Here is a 19,917-nt window from a genome sequence, read left to right on the forward strand (position 1 = left end):
AGCCACTGTCTTCACTTGGCATTTCTCATCATTCCATTCTATTCTACTCTACTCTACTCTACTCTACTCTACTCTACTCTACTCTACTCTATTCTATTTTATTCTATTCTATGAGGGAGTCTTGCTGTCACCGAGGCTGGAGCGCAGTGGTGTGATCTCAGCTCACTGCAAATTCCACCTCTCAGGTTCAAGTGATTCTCCTGCCCCAGTCACCTGAGCAGCTGGGATTACAGGCGCCCACTAACACGTCCAGCTTAATTTTTGTATTTTTAGTACAGATGAGGTTTCACTATGTTGCCCAGGCTGGTCTTAAACTCCTTACCTCAAGTGATCCACCCACCTTGGCCTTCCAAAGTGCTGGGATAACAGGCATGAACCACCAGGCCAGACCTGTTCTCTAATTGTTTTCAATATGAAATTCTTGCCTCCTTTAAAGCAAGAATCATGCAGTACACTGCCTAATTGGAATCATCCATGGGACAGTGCTGATAATAAAGATAGCTAACATTTATTAAGCAACTACTTTATTATTTTTTTTCTTTTTGGAGATGGGGGTCTCGCTATGTTGACCGCAACTTGCGGACTCAAAGGATCCTCCCACCACAGCCTTCCAGGTTGCTGGGACTACAGGCACACATCACCATACCTGGCTGAACATTTGTCAGGGAACAGGCGCCTTTCATGTATGTAATCCTAATAACAAAGGTAGGCATTGCACACATTAGGAAATTAAGGTTTACAAAGCCTATTTATCATCAAATGACTAGAATTAAAAGCTAAATCAAAGATAACTATAAAACACATAACTACTAAAAGTCTAAGAGCTTGCTTGAGCAGTACATTAAAATTGGAACAATACAGAGATTAGCATGGACCCTGTGCAAGAGTAACATGCAAATTCATGAAGTGTTCCATAATTTAAAAATAAAAATAAAATGTAAAGAGTATGAATAACAAATTTCACATGCATTATTTATATACATACACAAATGCTATGACATGACCCAGTCTTGTAAAGATTTAGCTAAAGTTCTCAACAGAACCCACACTCCAAATCTTCATAAGTACTATATATATATAAAAATTAATTTTACAGTAACACTAAACCCATCAAGATCCTACCATATTACTAACTCACTTCTCCTGAACTTCACAGAAAGAGGATTTAAATATTAACTTCACTCTACCTTGCAATATGTAAAATACACACCCAACAAGGAGACAAGACAAAGCCTGTACTCCTCTCACAATGAAGTCAAATAACTTGCAAGAGCCAACAGGTTTGCATTTCCTGAGTTAAATTCACAATGTTTTCACAAAACAAAAAGCACTCCCTTTTCTTGCCCAGAGGCAGTAAAGAAAGACAGGCAAACACAAACCTCTATCAGGAAGGAACTCAAGCTTTTTGACCTCACTGCTACTCAACGGTTTTGATGCAGTCCAGCCCGCTTCTCAGGAAGATTTTCTTAGAGCAAAAATAACTCACCCACAATCAGCAATTAACAAGATTATTCAGACACTAAAAACATTAAGCTATCAAGTTTTTGTAACAAACAATACCTGGCCTGATCCTACAGTAACTAAGTTAAAACTCTCTGATGAAATAATGCAAAATATTTCATTACTAATCGTTAAAACTCCTAATTTAGCATTGTGATGAGACGCTTTATAGGTTATTCCATTCCTTCAAACAGGGATGCTATTTTCATCATTCTGATGCACGTATTTCCTGATCTCAATTGTCTAGTCTTACGAAGACATTTCTAAATTTACAACTACGTAAATAATTAATAAATGTTCCCTTACTCCAAAGAACTACCAAGGTGTGCCCACTAAAATTCCTTCCAAAGCTAAAGATCTGGTTCGCAATTATAAAATAAAACTTAAGTACCCAAGGAAAGCAAAAAAAGAAAAAACAAAAGGAAACAAAACAAAAAACACCTGAAGAGTCAAAGAAAACATATAGCATCAACCCCAAAAACTCTGGCCAAGTGCAGTGGCTCATGCCGGTGATCCCAGCACTTGGGGAGGAGGAGGCAGGAGGATCACAAGGTCAGGAGTTCGAGACCAGCCTGGCCAATATGGTGAAACCCCCATCTCCACTAAAAAAAAAAATATATATATATATATATATACATAAAAATTCTCCAGGCATGGTGGTGAGCACCTGTAGTCCCAGCTACTCGGGAGACTGAGGCAGGAGAACTGCTTGAACCTGGGAGGTGGAGCTTGCAGTGAGCCAAGAATGCGCAACTGCACTCCAGCCTGGGCAACAGAGCGAGACTCCAGTCTCAACAACAACAACAACAACAACAACAACGGGCCGGGCTTGGCGGCTCACGCCTGTAATCCCAGCACTTTGGGAGGCCAAGGTGGGCGGATCATGAGGTCAGGAGATCGAGACCATCCTGGCTAACACACTTTTAGGTGAAACTCCGTCTCTACTAAAAACACACAAAATTAGCCGGGCGTGGTGGCAGGCACCTGTAGTCCCAGCTACTCAGGAGGCTGAGGCAGGAGAATGGCTTGAACCCAGGGACAGAGGTTGCAGTGAGCCGAGATCGCGCCACTGCACTCCAGCCTGGGCGACAGAGCGAGATAACGTCTCAAAAAAAAAAAAAGAAAGAAAAAAAGAGAAAAAAACACCTCTGTCTGGACAACAAACACAGTTGCTAACCTTTCCAACCTCCATAAAACAAGGAATGGCCCTTAAAAGCCCTAGGATTTTTTCAGTTTTTCTTCCAGCAACAATGCCATGCTGATCCAATTTTTTCATGGAATAGAAACCTAAAGTAGCTGTAAGAATATGGCTGTCTAAAAAAGACAAACAGCAGCTTTCTGCGGACAGAGCTAAATTCCCTGAAATGGACTACTTAATAATTTTTGTGAATGATGCAAATGTCAGTACATGATGAAAATGCCTGTTTGAGTTTATTAACTGGCTTAAAGTTTTCAAAAACCATTAAAAGTGTTTAAAATTTGGCCACTGTTATATCATGTAAAGGGGTTTAAACTGGGGCTTAAAAACAAGAAAAAAAAGAAACTAATCATTATTTACTTTTTAATTTTTTCCATCTCTTTCTTCACATGTACTAAGAAATTCCGATAGTACAAAAGGGTATAAAATGAAAAGGAAATCACCTTCTTCCCACCCTAGTTCTATTTCCCAGGGCTACTACCATTAACAGTTTCTGTTATCTTTCCAGAAATTGTCTATGCACATGAATACATTTTTTCATATGCTACATAATGTCCTATGCCTTGCTTTTTCCTTATTTTAGGATATATTAAGAAAATATTTTTTCATTTCTTTGAATACATGTCCCAACTAAATATGAGAAATGAGGCTGAAAAACATATCGAACACATCACCAAAAATGAAGGACTATACAATTTTTAACAACATATTGGTAGGGCTAATTGAAAAACTGGGAAAATATCAGGGAAAGATATGAGAAATCAAATTTATATGCTTATAGTTTTAGAAATACAGCAATGATAAAATTTTAAGTTATTACTAGGTGGGTGTTCGCGTATAGTTTCTATTTTTAATAAGTAACAGAGATAGCTGGGCGCGGTGGCTCACGCCTGTAATCCCAGCACTTTGGGAGGCTGAGGTGGGTGGATCACCTAAGGTCAGGAGCTCGAGACCATCTTGGCCAACATGGTGAAACGCCATCTCTGCTAAAAATACAAAAATTAGCTGCGTGTGGTGACGGGTGCCTGTAATCCCAGCTACTTGGGAGGCTGAGGCAGGAGAAGGGCTTGAACCTAGGAGGCAGAGGTTGCAGTGAGCCGAGACTGCGCCACTGTACTCCAGTGTGGGCGACAAGAGCAAGACTCTGTCTCAAATAAATAAATAACAGAGATCAGAGAGGTGATGTGGGATTGGATTACAAAGGGTTCTAAATGTCAGGAAGAATTTAGGTTTGATCTGATGAGCAATGGATAATCACTGCAGGTTCCTCAGCAGGGAAGATACATGAAGGAAGAAAAGGCATTTAAGTGGATTAGTCTAGCCCATGTGAACAACTGGTTCAACGTGGGATGACACTAGGAAAAGAAAGCTTGAGTTACAGTGCTACTGAGTAAACTAACTGTGATGAGAGAGACAGAATGCTGGTAGGCAAAACGTCAAAGTAGGACATACTCTGAACATCTCAAAGAATGAAGAGAGACAGCTTAGTCATACATTTGCAATGGCTGCCTAAGAAAATGCCCTTGCCAATAACATAAAAGGAAACCAAACAATGTGATATAACACCCCAACAGAATGAAGGAGAAAAAAAAAAAACAATGGTCACCTTGATTGATGCAGAAAAACATTTGACAAAATCCAACACACATTCATAATAAAAACCATCAGAAAACCAGGAACAAAAGGGAATTCCCTCAACATGATAAAGGGCCTTTATAAAAAAACCAAGAGTTAACATCATATTCAATGGTGAAAGACTGAAAGCTTTACCTGTAAAATCAGGAACAAGACAAAGATGCCCACTTTCACCACTGCTATTCAACACTGTACTGGAAGTTTAAGACAGAGCAATCAGGCAAGAATAAAAAATAAATGGCATCTAAATTGCAAAGGATAAAAAAGTAAAACTGTATTCACAAATGACATGATCCTATATATACAAAATCCCAAAGAATCTGCAAAAAAGTTACCAGAGCTGGTAACAAATTCAGCAGCTGCGAGATAAAGATAAACAGGCAAAATTCAGTTGTGTTTCTATAAAACAGCAGTAAGAAATCAAAAAGGAAATTAAGAAAACAATTACATTTATAATGGCATCCTAAAGAATAAAATACTTAGGAACAAATTTGACCAAAGCAGTAAAAAACCTGGGCTGGGTGCGGTGGCTTATGTCTGTAATCCCAGCACTTTGGGAGGCCGAGGCAGGTGGATCAGAAGGTCAGGAGTTCGAGACCAGCCTGGCCAACACGGTGAAACCCCGTCTCTACAAAAAATACAAAAATTAGCGGGGCATGGTAGCAGCTGCCTGTAATCCCAGCTACTTGGGAGACTGAGGCAGGAGAATCGCTTGAACGCAGGAGGTGGAGGTTGTAGTGAGATTATGCCACTGCACTTCAGCCTGGGCAACAGAGCGAGACTCTGTCTTAAAAAAAAAAAAAAAAAGAAAAGAAAAAAAACCTGTATATTGAAAACTATAAAACACTGCTGAGGCTGGGTGCGATGGCTCACACCTGTAATCCCAGCACTTTGGGAGGCTGATGCAGGCAGATTGCTTGAGCTGAAGTGTTCGAGACCAGACTGAGCAACATGGTAAAACACCATCTCTACAAAAAACACAAAAATTAGTCAGGTGAGGCAGTACGTGCCTATAGTCCCAGCTTCTCAGAAGCCTGAAGTGGGAGGACTGCTTGAGCCCAGAAGATGGAGGTTGCAGTGAGCCAACACTGTGCCACCACACTCCAGCCTGGCAAAAGAGTGAGATCCTGTCTCAAAAAAAAAAAAATTTGCCGGTCACAGTGGCTCATGCCTGTAATCCCAGCACTTTGGGAGGCTGAGGCAGGTGGATCACCTGAGGTCAGGAGTTTGAGACCAGCCTGGCCAACATGGTGAAACCCCATTTCTACTAAAAATACAAAAAATTAGCCAGGCATGGTGGCACGTGCCTGTAGTCCCACCTACTTGGAAGGCTGAGGCTGGAGAATCACTTGAACCCAAGAGGTGGAGGTTGCAGTGAGCCAAGATCTCGCCACTACACTCCAGCCTGGGCAACAGAGTGAGACTCTGTCTCAAAAAAAAAAAAAAAATTTAAAAATTGATGAAAGAAGTTAAAGACCTAAATAAATTGAAAAACATCCAGGTTCATGAACTGGAAAACTGTACTAGTCAGAGTTCCCCAGAGAAACAGAAGGGAAAGAAGATAAATACAGGAGGTGAGATTTATTACAAGGAATTGGCTCACATGACTGCGGAGACTGAGAAATCTCAAGATCTGCAGTTAGCAAGCTGGAGAACCAGGAGACTAGCGGTGTAGTTTTAGTGTAAGTGTGAGGCCCAAAAACCAGGCGAGCTGAGTGTGTAAGTTCCAGTCTGAGTCTGAAGTCCTGCAAACCAAGAGAGCTGATGGTTGTCAGGAAGATCAATGTCCCAGCTCTAGCAGTCAGGCAAGCAAAGTTTCCTCTTAGCATTTTTGTTCTATTCAGGTCTTGATTGAATGAGGCCCACTACCCACATTAGGGAGTTCAAACTGCTCTACAGTCTACTGATTCAATGTTAATCTCATCCAGAATCACTCTCATAGACACACCTAGAATAATGTTTGATCAAATGTCTGCATACCTGATGGCCCAATCAATTGACACATTAACTTAACCATCACGAAGACAGTATTTTTTTTTTTGAGATGGGGTCTCTCTCTGTCACCCAGGCTAGAGTGCACCTCAACCTCCACCCTATGAGCTCAAGCGATCCTCCCTCCTCAGCCTCCCAAGTAGGTGGGAACACAGATGTGTGCCATCAAGCCCAACTAAGATTTTTTGTATTTTTGGTAAAGGTGAGATTTCACCATGTTGCCCAGGCTGGTCTTGAACTCCTGAGCTCAAGTAATCTGCCTGTCTTGGCCTCTTCCCAAAGTGCTGGGATTACAGGCGTGAGGCACTGCGTCTGGCCACGAAGACTTAATACTGTGAAGGTGGTAATACTACTCAAAGCAATTCAAAAGTTCAATGTAATCCCTATCAAAATTCCAAAGGCCCAATGTGTGTGCATGTGGCAGGGGGTTGGGGGGACCTCTAGCGAAAATCAGAAAACCTGCTAGACAAATTCTAAAAGCTGCAGTGCTTTGGCCTTTCTTGCAGAAATAGAAAACCTGATCCTCAAATTCATACAGAATTTCAAAGGACCTGGAAGAACTGAAACAACATTGAAAAGAAGAACAAAGTTGGAGGACTCACACTTCTTATATCAAAACTTAGTATTAATCCAAAGCTACGGTTATCATAACAGCGTAGTACTGGCCTAAGGACAGATATATAGACCAACAGAATGTAACTGAGAATCCAGAAAATAAACACATATCTATGGTCAACTGATTTTCAACAAGAGTGCCAAGACCATCTGATGGGGGAAAAACCATGTCTTCAACAAATGGTATTGATACAACTGGATATCCATAGCAGAAGGATCACACTGGACGCCTACCTCACACAATACACAAAATTACTCAAAATGGATCGACAACCTAAATAAAGAACTAAAACTATAAAATTCTTAAAAGAGAACACAGAGATAAGTCTTCATGACCTTGGATGTGTCAATGGATTCTTAGATATGACACCAAAAGCACAAGCAACGAAAGAAAAAAATAACACTTTTGAGCCAGGCACAGTGGTGTGCACTTGTAGTCCCAGCTACTTGGGACACTGAAGTGGGCTGATGCACTTTTCTTCATCAAAGGGCATTATCAAGAAAGTGAAAAGACAACCGGTGTACAAATTCAAGAAATAAATACATACATCAAGAAATACAACAAGAAATATACAGTGCTGGCCGGGTACGGTGGCTCATGCCTGTAATCCAAGCACTTCAGGAGGCCAAGGTGGATCACCTGAGGTCAGCAGGAGTTCAAGACCAGCCTGGCCAACATGGTGAAATCCTGTCTCCACTAAAAATACAAATATTAGCCAGGCATGGGGACACGTGCCTGTAATCCCAGCTTCTTGGGAGGCTGAGGCAAGAGAATCACTTGAACCCAAGAGGTGGAGGTTGCAGTGAACCGAGATCATGTCACTGCACTCCAGCCTGGGTGACAGAGCCAGACTCTGTCAAGAGAAAAAAAAAAAAAGAAATATATAGTGTACAAATTATGAAAAAAATGAAAACACAATGGGAGAAAATACTTTTAAATCCTTTTTCTGGTAAGGGTCTAGCATCTAGACAATATAAAGAACTCTCTTTGAACTCTCTTTAAGTCAACAACCAAAAAACAGACAACCCAATTCAAAAACGGACAAAGAACTTAAAAAGGTATTTCTCCAAAGAAGATATATAAATAGTCGATAAGTTTATGAAGACACTTAACATTAGCCATAACATTAACATGGCCAAATCAAAACCACAACGAGATGCCACTTCACACCCATTAGGATGGCTATTATCAAACAAAAACAAAAAATAACAAGCATTTTGATGAAGAAAGAGAAAAACTAGAACCCTTGTGTATTGCTGGTGGGAATATAAAACCTCCACAGCAACCCTGGAAAACAGTCTGGCAGTTCCTCAAGAAGTTAAACATAGAATTACCATAAGTCATCAATTCCTTCTAGGTATATACCCAAAAGAACGGAAAACAGGTACTCAAGTATGAGTATATGAATATTCACAGCAGAACTATTCATAATAACCAAAAGGTGTAAATAACTCAAATGTCCATCAATGGAAGAATGGACAGGCAAAACATGATCTATACATACAGTGGAATATTATTCAGTGATTAAAATGAAGAACTAATACATGCTACAACTTGAACAAATCTCAAAAACATTACAATAAACGACAGATGCCACACATAATAGATCACATATTGTATGATCCATTTAGATGAAATCTCTCTAATAGGTAAATCTAGAGACAGAAAGTAGATTGGTATTGCTAGGGGTTGAGGGCAGTGGGGAATAGGGAGTGACTGCTTAACGGTTATAAAGTTTTCTTTGAGGGTAATGAAAATGTTTTAGAACTAGACAGAATTGGTGATTGCACAATATTGTGAATATACTAAATGTCACTGAACTTGTACACTTCAATTTTTTTTTTTTTTTGGAGACAGTTTCATTCTTGTCACCCAGGCTGGAGTGCAGTGGTGCGATCTCGGCTCACTGCAACCTCTGCCTCCCAGGTTCAAGTGATTCTCCTGCCTCAGCCTCCCAAGCAGCTGGAATTACAGGTGCTCACCACTACATCTGGCTAATTTTTGTACTTTTAGTAGAGATGGGGTTTTACCATGTTGACCAAGCTGGTCTTGAACTCCTGACCTCAGTGAGCCACCGCTCCCAGCCCCACTTTAAAATAATTTTATGTTATATAAATTTTGCCTCAATTGAAAAAAAAAAAAAAAATCACCTGGGTCCAGTGGCACACACCTGTAGTGGCAGCTCTGCAGCAGGCTGAGGCAGAAGGATCACTCGTGCCCAGGATTTTCAAACAGTAGTACACCACGATCATGCCTGTGAATAGCCACTGCACTCCAGCCTAAGCAATACAGCAAGACCCCAACTCTACGAAAAAACAAATGAATAAGGAAACCTGTATACATATCCCCATACAGGAAGGAAGGAAGGAAGGGAGGGAGGGAGGGAGGGGACACCAGAAAGTACTAACTTGGGCAAGAAGACTGAAAAAGAAAATGTTGTTTAGAAAATGTTGTTTAGAAAACCTTCTTAGGGTTAAAGTGCCTACCAGCCATCATGCAGCATGTAGCTGGTACTTACTGAGGTAGATCTTTAGTTTGGTTTTGTGTGTCTGATATTTTGACCCCTGTTTTATGTAGAAAGCCTAGATGCTTGAAATAGTGCCATGCAGCCCAAACTCCAGCACACATCAGCCTCCTGGCAAATCTCAATCTTCCTCAGCATCAGTTTCCAGAATGGAAAATGAAGTACACCAAAAGTTTTGACAGCCCTGTATGACTATCAAATGAAGTACTGCAAACAGTAATTATTAGCAAAATGAAGAAATGCAAAAGAAATGTGAAATACTGGGACTTGCCTGTCCAACTAAACTCCTCTAGAGTTTACAGTAAAAATACTGATATCCTGTGTTATAGTTTTGGTTTTATCACTTACTTACTGTGTCACTTTGCAAATTCTACTTCCTGGTCACACCAAATTTTATTTCAGAGAGTGCCTAACAGGGTTCAATGAAAAGTTATTAAAATTATTAAAGTTATTAAAGTGCTTCATAGTCAAGTGGTAAGTCAGAAACTTTGGTTTTAGAAAGGCTTGTACTAAAGTTGGAGAAATGCTATGCTTCAAGTCAGAATGGCTTGAAGTCACAGCTCTGCTACTTATAATTTAATCACAGTTGTAAGCTGCATTTCTCATCTGTAAGATAGAAGCAAATGGACTTCAGTTTAAAATCTCATACGAATAAAGAAAAAAAAGAGCTAGGTACCCTGGCTTACACCTGTAATCCCAATACTTTGGGAGGTTCAGGCGGGAGGATCACTGGAGCGCGGGAGTTGAAAACTAGCCCGGGCAACATAAAGAGACCCCCATCTCTACAAAAAATAAAAATATTAGCTAGGCATGGTGGCACATGTCTGTAGTCCCAGCTACTCAGGAAGCTCAGGTAGGAGAATTGCTTGGGCCCAGGAGGTTGAGGCTGTCATGAGCCATGACTAACCCACTGCACTACTCCAGCCTAGGTGACAGAGTAAGACCTTGTCTCCAAAAAAAAAGACAAAAGAAAGAAAAGGAATAAATAAAACTCACGAGGCCCTTATAAGGCATACTAACATCTGAGGTCGGGCACGGTGGCTCATGCCTGTAATCCCAGCACTTCTGCAGGCTGAGGCAGGATGACTTGGTTCACAAGTTTGAGACCAGCCTGGGCAACACAGAGAGACCCCATCGCTACAAAAACTTTTAAAAGTAACCAGAGGCTGGGCGAAGTGGTTCATGCCTATAATCCCAGCACTTTGGGAGGCCAAGACAGGCAGATCACTTGAGGTCAACAGTTCAAGACCAGCCTGGCCAACATGGTGAAACCCCATCTCTACTAAAAATACAAAAATTAGGCGTGGTGGCACGTGCCTGTAATCCCAGCTACTTGGGAGGCTGAGGCAGGAGGAGAAGGGCTTAGGAGGTGGAGGTTACAGTGAGCACTCCAGCCCGGGCAACAGAGGGAGATCTGTCTCAAAAAACAAAATAAAATACAAGTAGCCAGGAGTGGTGGTGCATACCTGTGCTCCCAGCTACTCAAGAGTCTGAGGATTGCTTGGGTCTGGGAGGTCAAGGCTGCAGTGAGCCTTGATGGTGTCACCACACTCCAGCCTGGGTGACAGAGTAAAACCCTATCTCAAAAAACAAACAAGACATCTCAGTTTCCTTATCAGTAATAAGATAATACTTTACACCTTGCTGAGTTTTTGTAAATAAAAATGTATGGAAAAGTGTTTAGGGTGGCATATATCATATGGCAGACACTAGTAATACAAGTGTACATTCCCATGCCTAGTATAACCACCCTGGGAAAATAAGTATGCAGCAAATGTTTATAGCCAAGGAGGTTGATATTCAAGCAGAACTGTTCAAAAAGCACGGGGAAACAGAGTATAGAAGTCATTTGCAACTCAGGATTAGAAATACAGACTTGGAGCCAGGCACGGTGGCTCATGAGTGTAATCTCAGCACTTTGGGAGGCTGAGGCAGGCAGATCACCTGGGGTCGGGAGTTGGAGACCAACCTGACAAACATGGAGAAACCCTGTCTCTACTAAAAATACAAAATTAGCTGGGAGTGGTGGTGCATGCCTGTAATCCCAGCCACTCAGGAGGCTGAAGCAAGAGAGTAGCTTGAACCCAGGAGGCGGAGGTTGTGGTGAGCCAAGATCGCGCCAATGCATTCCACCCTGGGCAACAAGAGCGAAACTCCGTCTCAAAAAAAAAGAAAAAGTTATCAGCAAAAAAGTGGTAATGAGGGATCATAAAAGCATAAAATAATAAAAGTATGAGGGGGCCAGGTGTGGTGGCTTATGCCTGTACTCCCAACACTTTGTGAGGCCAAGGCAGGAGGACTGCTTGAGCCCAGGAGTTCAAGACCAGCCTGGGCAACATAGTAAGACCTCGTCTCTACAAAAAAAATAAAAAAACAGCCAAGCGCGGTGGTGCACACCTGTGGTACCAGCTACTCAGGAGGCTGAGGTGGGAGGCTCACTGGAGCCTACGAGGTCAAGGCCACAGTGAGCTATAATCACATTGCTGCACTCCAGTTGGGTGACAGAGGGAGAGTAGGCTGCTGAGCAGATTCTGATTACATAAAACCACTCACTGCCTTTCAACCTAACCTGCTGCTGCCTAGTCACTCCCTCTGCAGGCTTCTGAACAATCGGCCATTTGCGGGAGCCCAGACTGGTCCACACAGCCATCTAATTATTGGGCTTTTGAGGAAGCTGTCATTGCCACCTTAAGTTCTGTAGCAGAATCTGAGAACCAACCTCCCTCAATCTCCTGTCAGCTAAGAGTTAGTCTTGCTCAGGTCTGTATTTTCCAAGTTTTGTATATTGAGTCTGAATACATTGTCACTGGAAAAATGTTTTAGAAATGAAACAGGTGGGGTTAGAAACTTTGTTCCAAAAGCAAACAAAAGGAGGAAGGTGGAGACAACAGCTGGACTGGGCAGTAGATGCTTTTGTTGCTGTTATTTGGTTTCAAGATAGAGGACAAGTGCATGGCAAAATGGAAAATGCAAATTCTATCCATAAGCTTTTCAAAATGTAATATGCAAATGAATCACCCAAGAATCTTGTCAAAAGGCAGAAACTGATTGAATACGTCTAGAGTGGGGATACAGGCAGTGGTATGCTGATTGGCAGTGTATTGGCTTGTTTCCTTGGTATAAATATTCCCACCCTGCCACAGTTATCAACATGAGGTCATTGAACACAGAGCTGGAAGGAGATGTACGAAATCAGCTGGAGAGGCAGAGCAAGCTGGCTCTAGCACACGCAACTCTCTGCATTTCTAAATCCTAGGGGATGTGAATGCTGCCGGACTGTGGACCATAATGTGAGCAGCAAGGGAGAAGACAGTAAAGGTGACTAAGGAGAAGGGACATAATAGAAAGAGAAGAGAGACATCATCTAGGTCAGAGTTTGTCAAGCTCAGCACTATTTTATACAATTTACACATAACTCTGTTTTGGGGGACTTACTCCTGTACACTGCAGGATGTTTAGCAGCGTTCCTGGCTTCTACGCACTACATTCCAGTAGCATCCTCCCTCCGGAGTCACAATCGGAAAGTCTCCACACATTGCCAAATGCTTCCTAGATTACAAAATCTATCCCTAGTAAAAACCATTAATCTAGGTTTATCTCTAAGAAATGAAAGTTGGGGGGGGGGGGCGAGGGAGGAGGAAGGGAACCTTTTCCACCGAAATAAGAGAAAAGAGATGAGATGGAGTAGGGAGACGGGGACAAAACATGAGGCAGGGAGCTCTTTTTAGACATCAGCGAGTTCAGTCAAGTAGAAAAGAAGATTATCTATTTAGAAAGACTGTAGGGAGGACTGGAAGTTTAAAACATTAGGAGAGTTCTACAAAAGGCATTATAAGAGTAGTGGAAAGTCTGTGATTCAGAGCAATGGGTCCATCAACTATGAGATAGGACGAAGGGCGCCTTGGGCTCTTGGGGTCAGAATTGCCTAGATACAATTCCAACTGTACCATATCCTCGCTGGGTGACCTTGGACAAATTACTGAACAAGTATAAGCCTTCTCACAGAAACTTCGTGGAGTTGTGTAAGTACTGAGAGAATGCTATGTTAAGTTCTGAGCAGAGAGTCTGGCACATAGTGCATGCTCAATTAGCATTAGCTATTACTATTATCAGCATTATTTTCCTTGGTAAGTACTTGCTTCATTTTACTACTTATTTAATTTCTTTGATGAAACAGAACACATGGAGAGATCTTGCCAATAAGATGCTATTTGCCAGTAAGTCTTAAAAATACTGTTTGTATTTGGGGGCAGAGGGGCATGAGGGTTGTGGAACCAATCACTGACTTACTGATGTTTTAAAAATCAGTTAATGAGACAAAGTAAAAGCAAATGAAAGGTCAATAAATCAAGAGAAAGCAAAAAGGGCATTAAATTTTCACTGAAACCGGCAGGTTTTTATAGCGCTTCAGCTGACATAAATAATGTGTGATATGAACTCTCAGTACAGCTGCCAAGAATGACAGGTTTATAAGAACCAAACCGACTTCAAGTTGTTTCTCCTGTAATAATAGTAAACTTTGCTGCTATAGAGGTCAAGAATTGATTGAAATACAGGAAGCTGTCAGTACGTAATCTCTTTAGATATTCGAATACCAGTTTGCAGTCTGGGGGATTTAGTGAAATCACAAAGTGTCTACTCTCAGATTTGAGTCCATGCTGAGAGCGTATTTCAAGAGTACTACATATTTCTCTCACTAAAATTCTTGGGAGGCCATAAAGGGTTTTGTCTGTCCTGTGTACAACTGACCAATAAGGGAAGAGAAGCAGTCTAGGCTTTAAATAGCTTCTGAGTGTCAGGGACGGATAGCTCTCCTCAACTAGAACAATGAAATATCCTTTAAGGGAAAGGTAGAATGCCTCAGAGAGTTCAAAATAAAAGAATCCATTCTAACATGAAACTTACCAAGATGAGGAAGAAGTTATTAAAATCTTTCCTATAAGATGCAAAAGGTACTTTTCCCATAAGTTTCTTCAACCTATCCTGATAACTTTAAGCTTTTTATTAGCAAAAATAAAAGAGGCGAACATTATCAAGCATTCCAAGCTTAACAGCTTTCCGTATAGGGCAAATCACTGGGAAGAACAGTAAATGTCATCACTCTGCAGGTGGCCAGGAATCAGAGTACTCCAGCCAGCCACAGCCACTGGAGTTCCAAGCCTTCCCAAAATAGCTATGACTTACATACAAATGCTCATCAAGTAGCTCACACACAAACTCTCAAATGGAGAATGCTGAAATAGGGTCACTACTCAAACTGCGGCAGACGTAAATGAAGATGCCACTGATTAATAGGCACATGGTCTTAAATGACTGAGCCACGACAAATTTAAATATGACTTCTCTCCCTTAAAATAGTCTCTTCTCTAAATCAATATGATGGTCTCCAAACTAAAATTTTCCCATGTTTTTAAGTCACTGTGCTAAAAACAAATAGAACTGATCTCTGAAGCCAAACAGAGAAAAATCCTGACACATTTCAATAGGCACTTGTGAACATCGAACAATAACATTTCCATTAGAAATCAGTGCATGATACTTTCGTTTTGGAGTCCAGCACCTGGAAGTATATTTTTCTAACATGAGTTTTAAAAAGTGCATCCAGACTGGGGGCGGTGGCTCACGCCTGTAATCCCAGCACTTTGGAAGGCCGAGGCGGATCACGAGGTCAAGAGATTGAGACCTTCCTGACCAACACGGTGAAACCCCATCTCTACTAAAAATACAAAAAATTAGCTAGGCGTGGCGGCGCGCGCCTGTAGTACCAGTTACTCGGGAGGCTGAGGCAGGAGAATGGCGTGAACCCGGGAGACGGAAGTTGCAGTGAGCCGAGATCGCGCCACTGCACTTCAGCCTGGGCGACAAAGTCAGACTCCGTCTGAAAAAAAAAAAAAAAAGTGCGTCCAGACTGGGCGCCAGTGGCTCACGCCTGTAATCCCAGCACTTTGGAAGGCCGAGGCGGCGAATCACCTGAGGTCGGGAGTTTGAGACCAGCCTGACCAATATGGTGAAACCCCAACTCTACTAAAAATACAAAAATTAGCCCGGCCGGCGGCGGGCGCCTGTAATCCCAGCTCCTCAGGAGGCTGAGGCGGAGGATGCAGTGAGCCGAGATCGCACCACTGCACTCCAGCGTAGGCAACAGAGGGAGACTCCATCTCAAAAAAAAAAAAAAAAAAAAAAAAAAGAGTGCGTCCATGCTACCTACTACTGGCCTTCCAGACAAAAGAGTAAAAAGATATAAAAGGATTCTCACCTGAAGGTATCTATCTGCCAGCTTTGTATGACAAATATAAAGTTTCTCACTTCCAAACTCGTATTTGAATAACTGGCACAGATTTCCCATTTTGTCTTGAAAAAGTGCAGTACTTGAGGGGTGAGGAGGTGGTGTTAAGTTATAACATTCTGAAGTAACACTAGAAGACATGCTCAAATTGCCCTCTTCCCAAGTTTCTTCATACAGACATTAGCTTTTCTCCCAAACCAGGGTTCTTTCACTCTCACCATCTTAACTCAGAAGTCCTTGTATTGATTTCAGTCTTCTTAGACATTGGGAACAGGAGAGCATTATCAGTAGAATTTCTATTCATCACGCTGCTCCTCCCCCTTCTTAAAAATCTAGAGTGATGAATGCAATAATTGGGGAGGCTGCGCTGTTTTGTTTTCAAAGCTGGGTGGGGAGGGAGGGAAGTGGTGGTAACTGGGACCCCTAGTCTTACAGAAGACGGTGATAATTCCGGACTTTAAGGGAAATAATTTCGGTCTGCTTTAACCTTTTAAAAACGCCGCCATAAAACCGATTTAAAAGTCAAAGCAAAACAAAACAAAACCAACCAACGCTGCCGCTTTCGGAAGTTTCTCACCCCGGTCGGGGCCCAGGAGCGCTCACCTTACTGATCCCTGCGGCGGAGAACCCCACGTCCAGCCCTTTATATTTGGTTTTCCAAAATCTGGAAATCCCCCTGCAACTTCAGCTCGCCCACGGACGCAAAAATGCAGTCCTCAATCTCCGCGGCCCGAGCCCCGCAGAGCCCTCGGCCTTCTTACCCACGCTCGCGGGCGCACCCCCTGTCCCGCCCGGCCGGGGCGCCCTCCGCAGCCCGCAGCCCCGCAGGCCCCGCACGCTCCCCTCAGGGCCTGGAGCCCGCCCCCAGCTCCCGCTGGCCGCCGCGGAGCCCACCGAGCTGTGGCCGTCGGCCGCGCCGGCCGCGTCGTCCTGCTGCAGCTCCGCAGTCATGGCCGAGGCGCCCAGCCGCGGGTCACCCGTCTCCCGCCGCTGCCACCGCCGGCCCAGCCTCTCAGGACTAGACCCCGCCCCCGCCCTCCACCCGGCTCCGTCCCGCCCCCGCCCTCGCCCTCCACTCCGCTCCGTCCCGCCCCCGCCCGCTGCGCGAGCCGGAGGCCCGGCCCACATGCCCCGCCCCCGGCATGCGCGCGCACGCAAGGCGCGCGGCCCGGGGCCGAACAGTTCTGCGTGCTCCCGCGCACGCCCGGCTGACCAGACGTCGGTCACGTGACCCCGGCCCCTCCTGTAGCTCACGGTGGGCTTCACAGCCCGGGCTGCGTTGCTAGTACCCAGGAACGCGAATCCTAGGAGCCGCGTTCCTGAGTCTTCTCCGCTCTCCGCCGTCAAAACCTCATTTCTAGGACTGACCTCCGGCTCCACTCTCCCTCCATGGGCGAGTTAAAGCTGCTCACCCGCCGTGGGAAACTGCCGAATGACCGTGGAATAAAGGATTTGCCACCAGGCTTTGTGGCCATTTCCAACTCCAGTGACATGAAAAAGTGTTCACCATCTTGAAGGAGAGATGGAGGATGAATGCAGTCGCTTGTCGAAAGCTAACCAAACGGACCAAAGCCTCCGTTCATGGGTGCCCCGCGTGGTGCCCTTAACCTTGATGCTGTTAACCTGGGCATGAAAGGAAAAATTACAGAGTTTTTCCGTTTTCGATTTTCAGAAGTTCAAACTAAAATTTTGTGTTACTTTGTTATGTGTGAGGCAGATATTTACGATTTCATATTAAAAGACCACGTGCTCCTATTGAATTGTTTTTTATTTGGTTGTTTGGTTTTGGGGTTTTTTTTGTTTTTTTTTTTTTTTGGTTTTTTTTTGAGACAGCGTCTCACTCTGTCGCCCAGGCTGGAGTGCGGCCGCACGATCTTGGCTCACTGCAACTTACGCCTCCTGGGTTCAAGCGATTCTCCTGAGTAGCTGGGATTACAGGCACGCTCTAACACACCCAGGGTTTCACCATGTTGCCCAGGCTGGCCTCGAATTCCTGACCTCCGGTGGTCCGCCCGCCTCGGCCTCCCAAAGTGCTGGGATTACAGGCGTGAGCCACCGCGCCCGGCCTGAATTGTATTTTCAACAACTGTATGGGAATTGTGATTACTCAGCCCTTTAAGATACAAATGTGTCACGATGGCAAGCCCACTTGACAGCCTGCTGGGTGTCCCAAATCTGCGTAGAGGCTGAGAGTGGAAGGGCGTCTTTTAAGAGTAGCACTTACACCCTTGCCCTGGTCTGGTCTGGCTCTCAAGCTACACTTTAAGTGTGAATTTAACATAGACTGTGGCCTTTCCTATACTCCTGGCATTGTTGTCGCTGCGATTGTTATGTTTCACCTGCAGGCCTCACTAGTCCGCATGCGGGCACAGTTTGTGACAAAAGGAAACAGGTACAGGTCAGGTGCAGCTCCCAGGAGAGGCCAGATTAGTCTCGGGTCTGGACTAGGACTGCTGCTACTTCCACCACCTGGAGATACAGGGATCCCCTTCCCCTGGCAGATTAACTGGCAGATTAGGATGGTTGCAGTGATACTACCTTGGAATCTTCCACATTCAACAGGCTGTTTGTGTCTGCGATTTGTAGGACATTTTATGTTTGTGGCTCTGCCATTTTTCTTTTCCTCATGAATGACTGTGTTTATGGCCTCAACCTGGGTGTCATTGCAGAACAGGTTGATTTCAGATTGATGTTGGTTTTCTTTTTTGTTGTTGTTTTTTTGTTTTTGTTTTTTTGTTTTTTGAGACAGGGTCTCGCTCTGTCATCCAGACTGAAATACAGTGGTGAGATCACGGCTCACTGCAGCCTTGAATTCCTCGGCTCAAACGGTCCAACTGCCTCAGCCTCTGAAGCAGCAGGCACTTCACGCGTGTGCCATGCCCAACCAATTTTTGTGTCTTTTTTGTGGCGATGGGATCTCACTATGTTGCCCAAGATGGTCTCAAACTTCTGGTCTCAAGCAGTCCTCCTGCCTTGGCCTCCCAAAATGTGGGGATTACGGACATGAGTCACCACACCCAGCCCACATTGATTTCTGAGTCTCGCTTATTTGCAGCATTGCCTATTTCTACACTGCTAGAATGCTTTATTTACCATGTCTCTGGAGCAACCCTTGTTTGTGTTTACACATGCATTTTAGGAAATTGCATGTTCATTGTGTGTAAGTGGTGTCAAAACCTATAACCCTTTGTATTAGTCTGTTCTCACATTGCTATAAAGAACTACCTGAGCCTGGGCAAGTTATGAAGAAAAGAGGTTTGACTCAGGAGCATAACAGGAAGCAAGACTGGGAGGCCTCAGGAAATGTACAATCGTGGTAGAAGGCAAAGGGGAAGCAGGCATGTCTTCCCATGGCAGAGTAGGAGAGATAGAACAAAAGCAAAAGTCACACACACACACAAAGATCTCATGAGAACTCACTATCACGAGAAATGCATGGGGAAAATCCACCCCATAATCCAATCATGTCCCACCAGGTCCCTCCCCTGGCAAGGTCTCCGACATGGCCTGGAGACATTTTTCCCATGGTCTTGGGGATTCACATTAGGCTTCTTGCTACTTATGCAAATTTATACAGCTGGCATTACAATTTGACTTGAGATTTGGGTGGGGACACAGAGCCAAACCATATTACCCTTATTCATTAAAATTTTCTTTTTTCTTTTTCTTTCTTTTTTTTTTTTTTTTGAGATGGAGTATCACTCTGTCGCCCAGGCTGGAGTGCGGTGGCGCGATCTCAGTTCACTGAAACCTCTGCCTCCCGGGTTCAGGCAACTCTCTGTGTCTTCTTTGTACACACAGGTTCAATTTGGAAGCTGCCAAGGCTTGGGGCTTCCATCCTCTGAAGCCACAGCCCGAGCTGTGCGTTGGCCCCTTTCAGCCATGTCTGGAGTATCTGGGACACAGGGCAACAAGTCCCTAGGCTGTGTACTGCATGAGGACCCTGGGCCTGGCTCACAAAACCACTTTTTCCTCCTGGGCCTCCGGACTTGTGATGGGAGGGGTTGCCGTGAAGGTCTCCGATATGGCCTGGAGACATTTTTCCCATGGTCTTGGGGATTCACATTAGGCTTCTTGCTACTTATGCAAATTTCTACAGCTGGCATGAATTTCTCCCCAGAAAATGGGTTTTTCTTTTCTTTTTTCTTTTCTTTTTCTTTTTCTTT

The 19,917-nt window shown here is 43.8% G+C and overlaps 1 protein-coding gene, 1 non-coding gene and 1 pseudogene across 13 annotated transcripts in view; 1 reads left to right on the plus strand and 2 right to left on the minus strand.

Annotated features, from left to right (window-relative positions):
- Nucleotides 1-16,773, minus strand: part of USP28 (ubiquitin specific peptidase 28) — an 80,230-nt gene extending 63,457 nt beyond the window's left edge. For 9 of the 12 annotated variants that reach the window (XM_073021176.1, XM_038005180.2, XM_073021171.1 and 6 more), the window contains exon 1: nt 16,646-16,773. Coding sequence is in view for 8 of the 12 variants with exons in the window: in XM_073021161.1 (XP_072877262.1) it covers nt 16,646-16,702 (57 nt within the window). In the remaining 4 variants the exon portion in view is untranslated. Of the gene's footprint in view, nt 1-9,111; nt 9,247-16,645 lie in introns of all 12 variants that reach the window. The other 3 variants (XM_073021153.1, XM_008020932.3, XM_073021147.1) reach the window with 2 other exon arrangements.
- On the plus strand, nt 827-921 carry LOC119626686 (U6 spliceosomal RNA; annotated as a pseudogene).
- On the minus strand, nt 6,757-6,816 carry LOC119626701 (U7 small nuclear RNA). The gene has a single exon (XR_005242841.1). It is a non-coding gene; the product is annotated as a U7 small nuclear RNA (small nuclear RNA).
- Nucleotides 16,774-19,917: the final 3,144 nt, after the last annotated feature.

Source organism: Chlorocebus sabaeus, chromosome 1 (assembly GCF_047675955.1).
Source record: "Chlorocebus sabaeus isolate Y175 chromosome 1, mChlSab1.0.hap1, whole genome shotgun sequence".
In the NCBI taxonomy this organism is placed as follows: domain Eukaryota; kingdom Metazoa; phylum Chordata; class Mammalia; order Primates; family Cercopithecidae; genus Chlorocebus; species Chlorocebus sabaeus.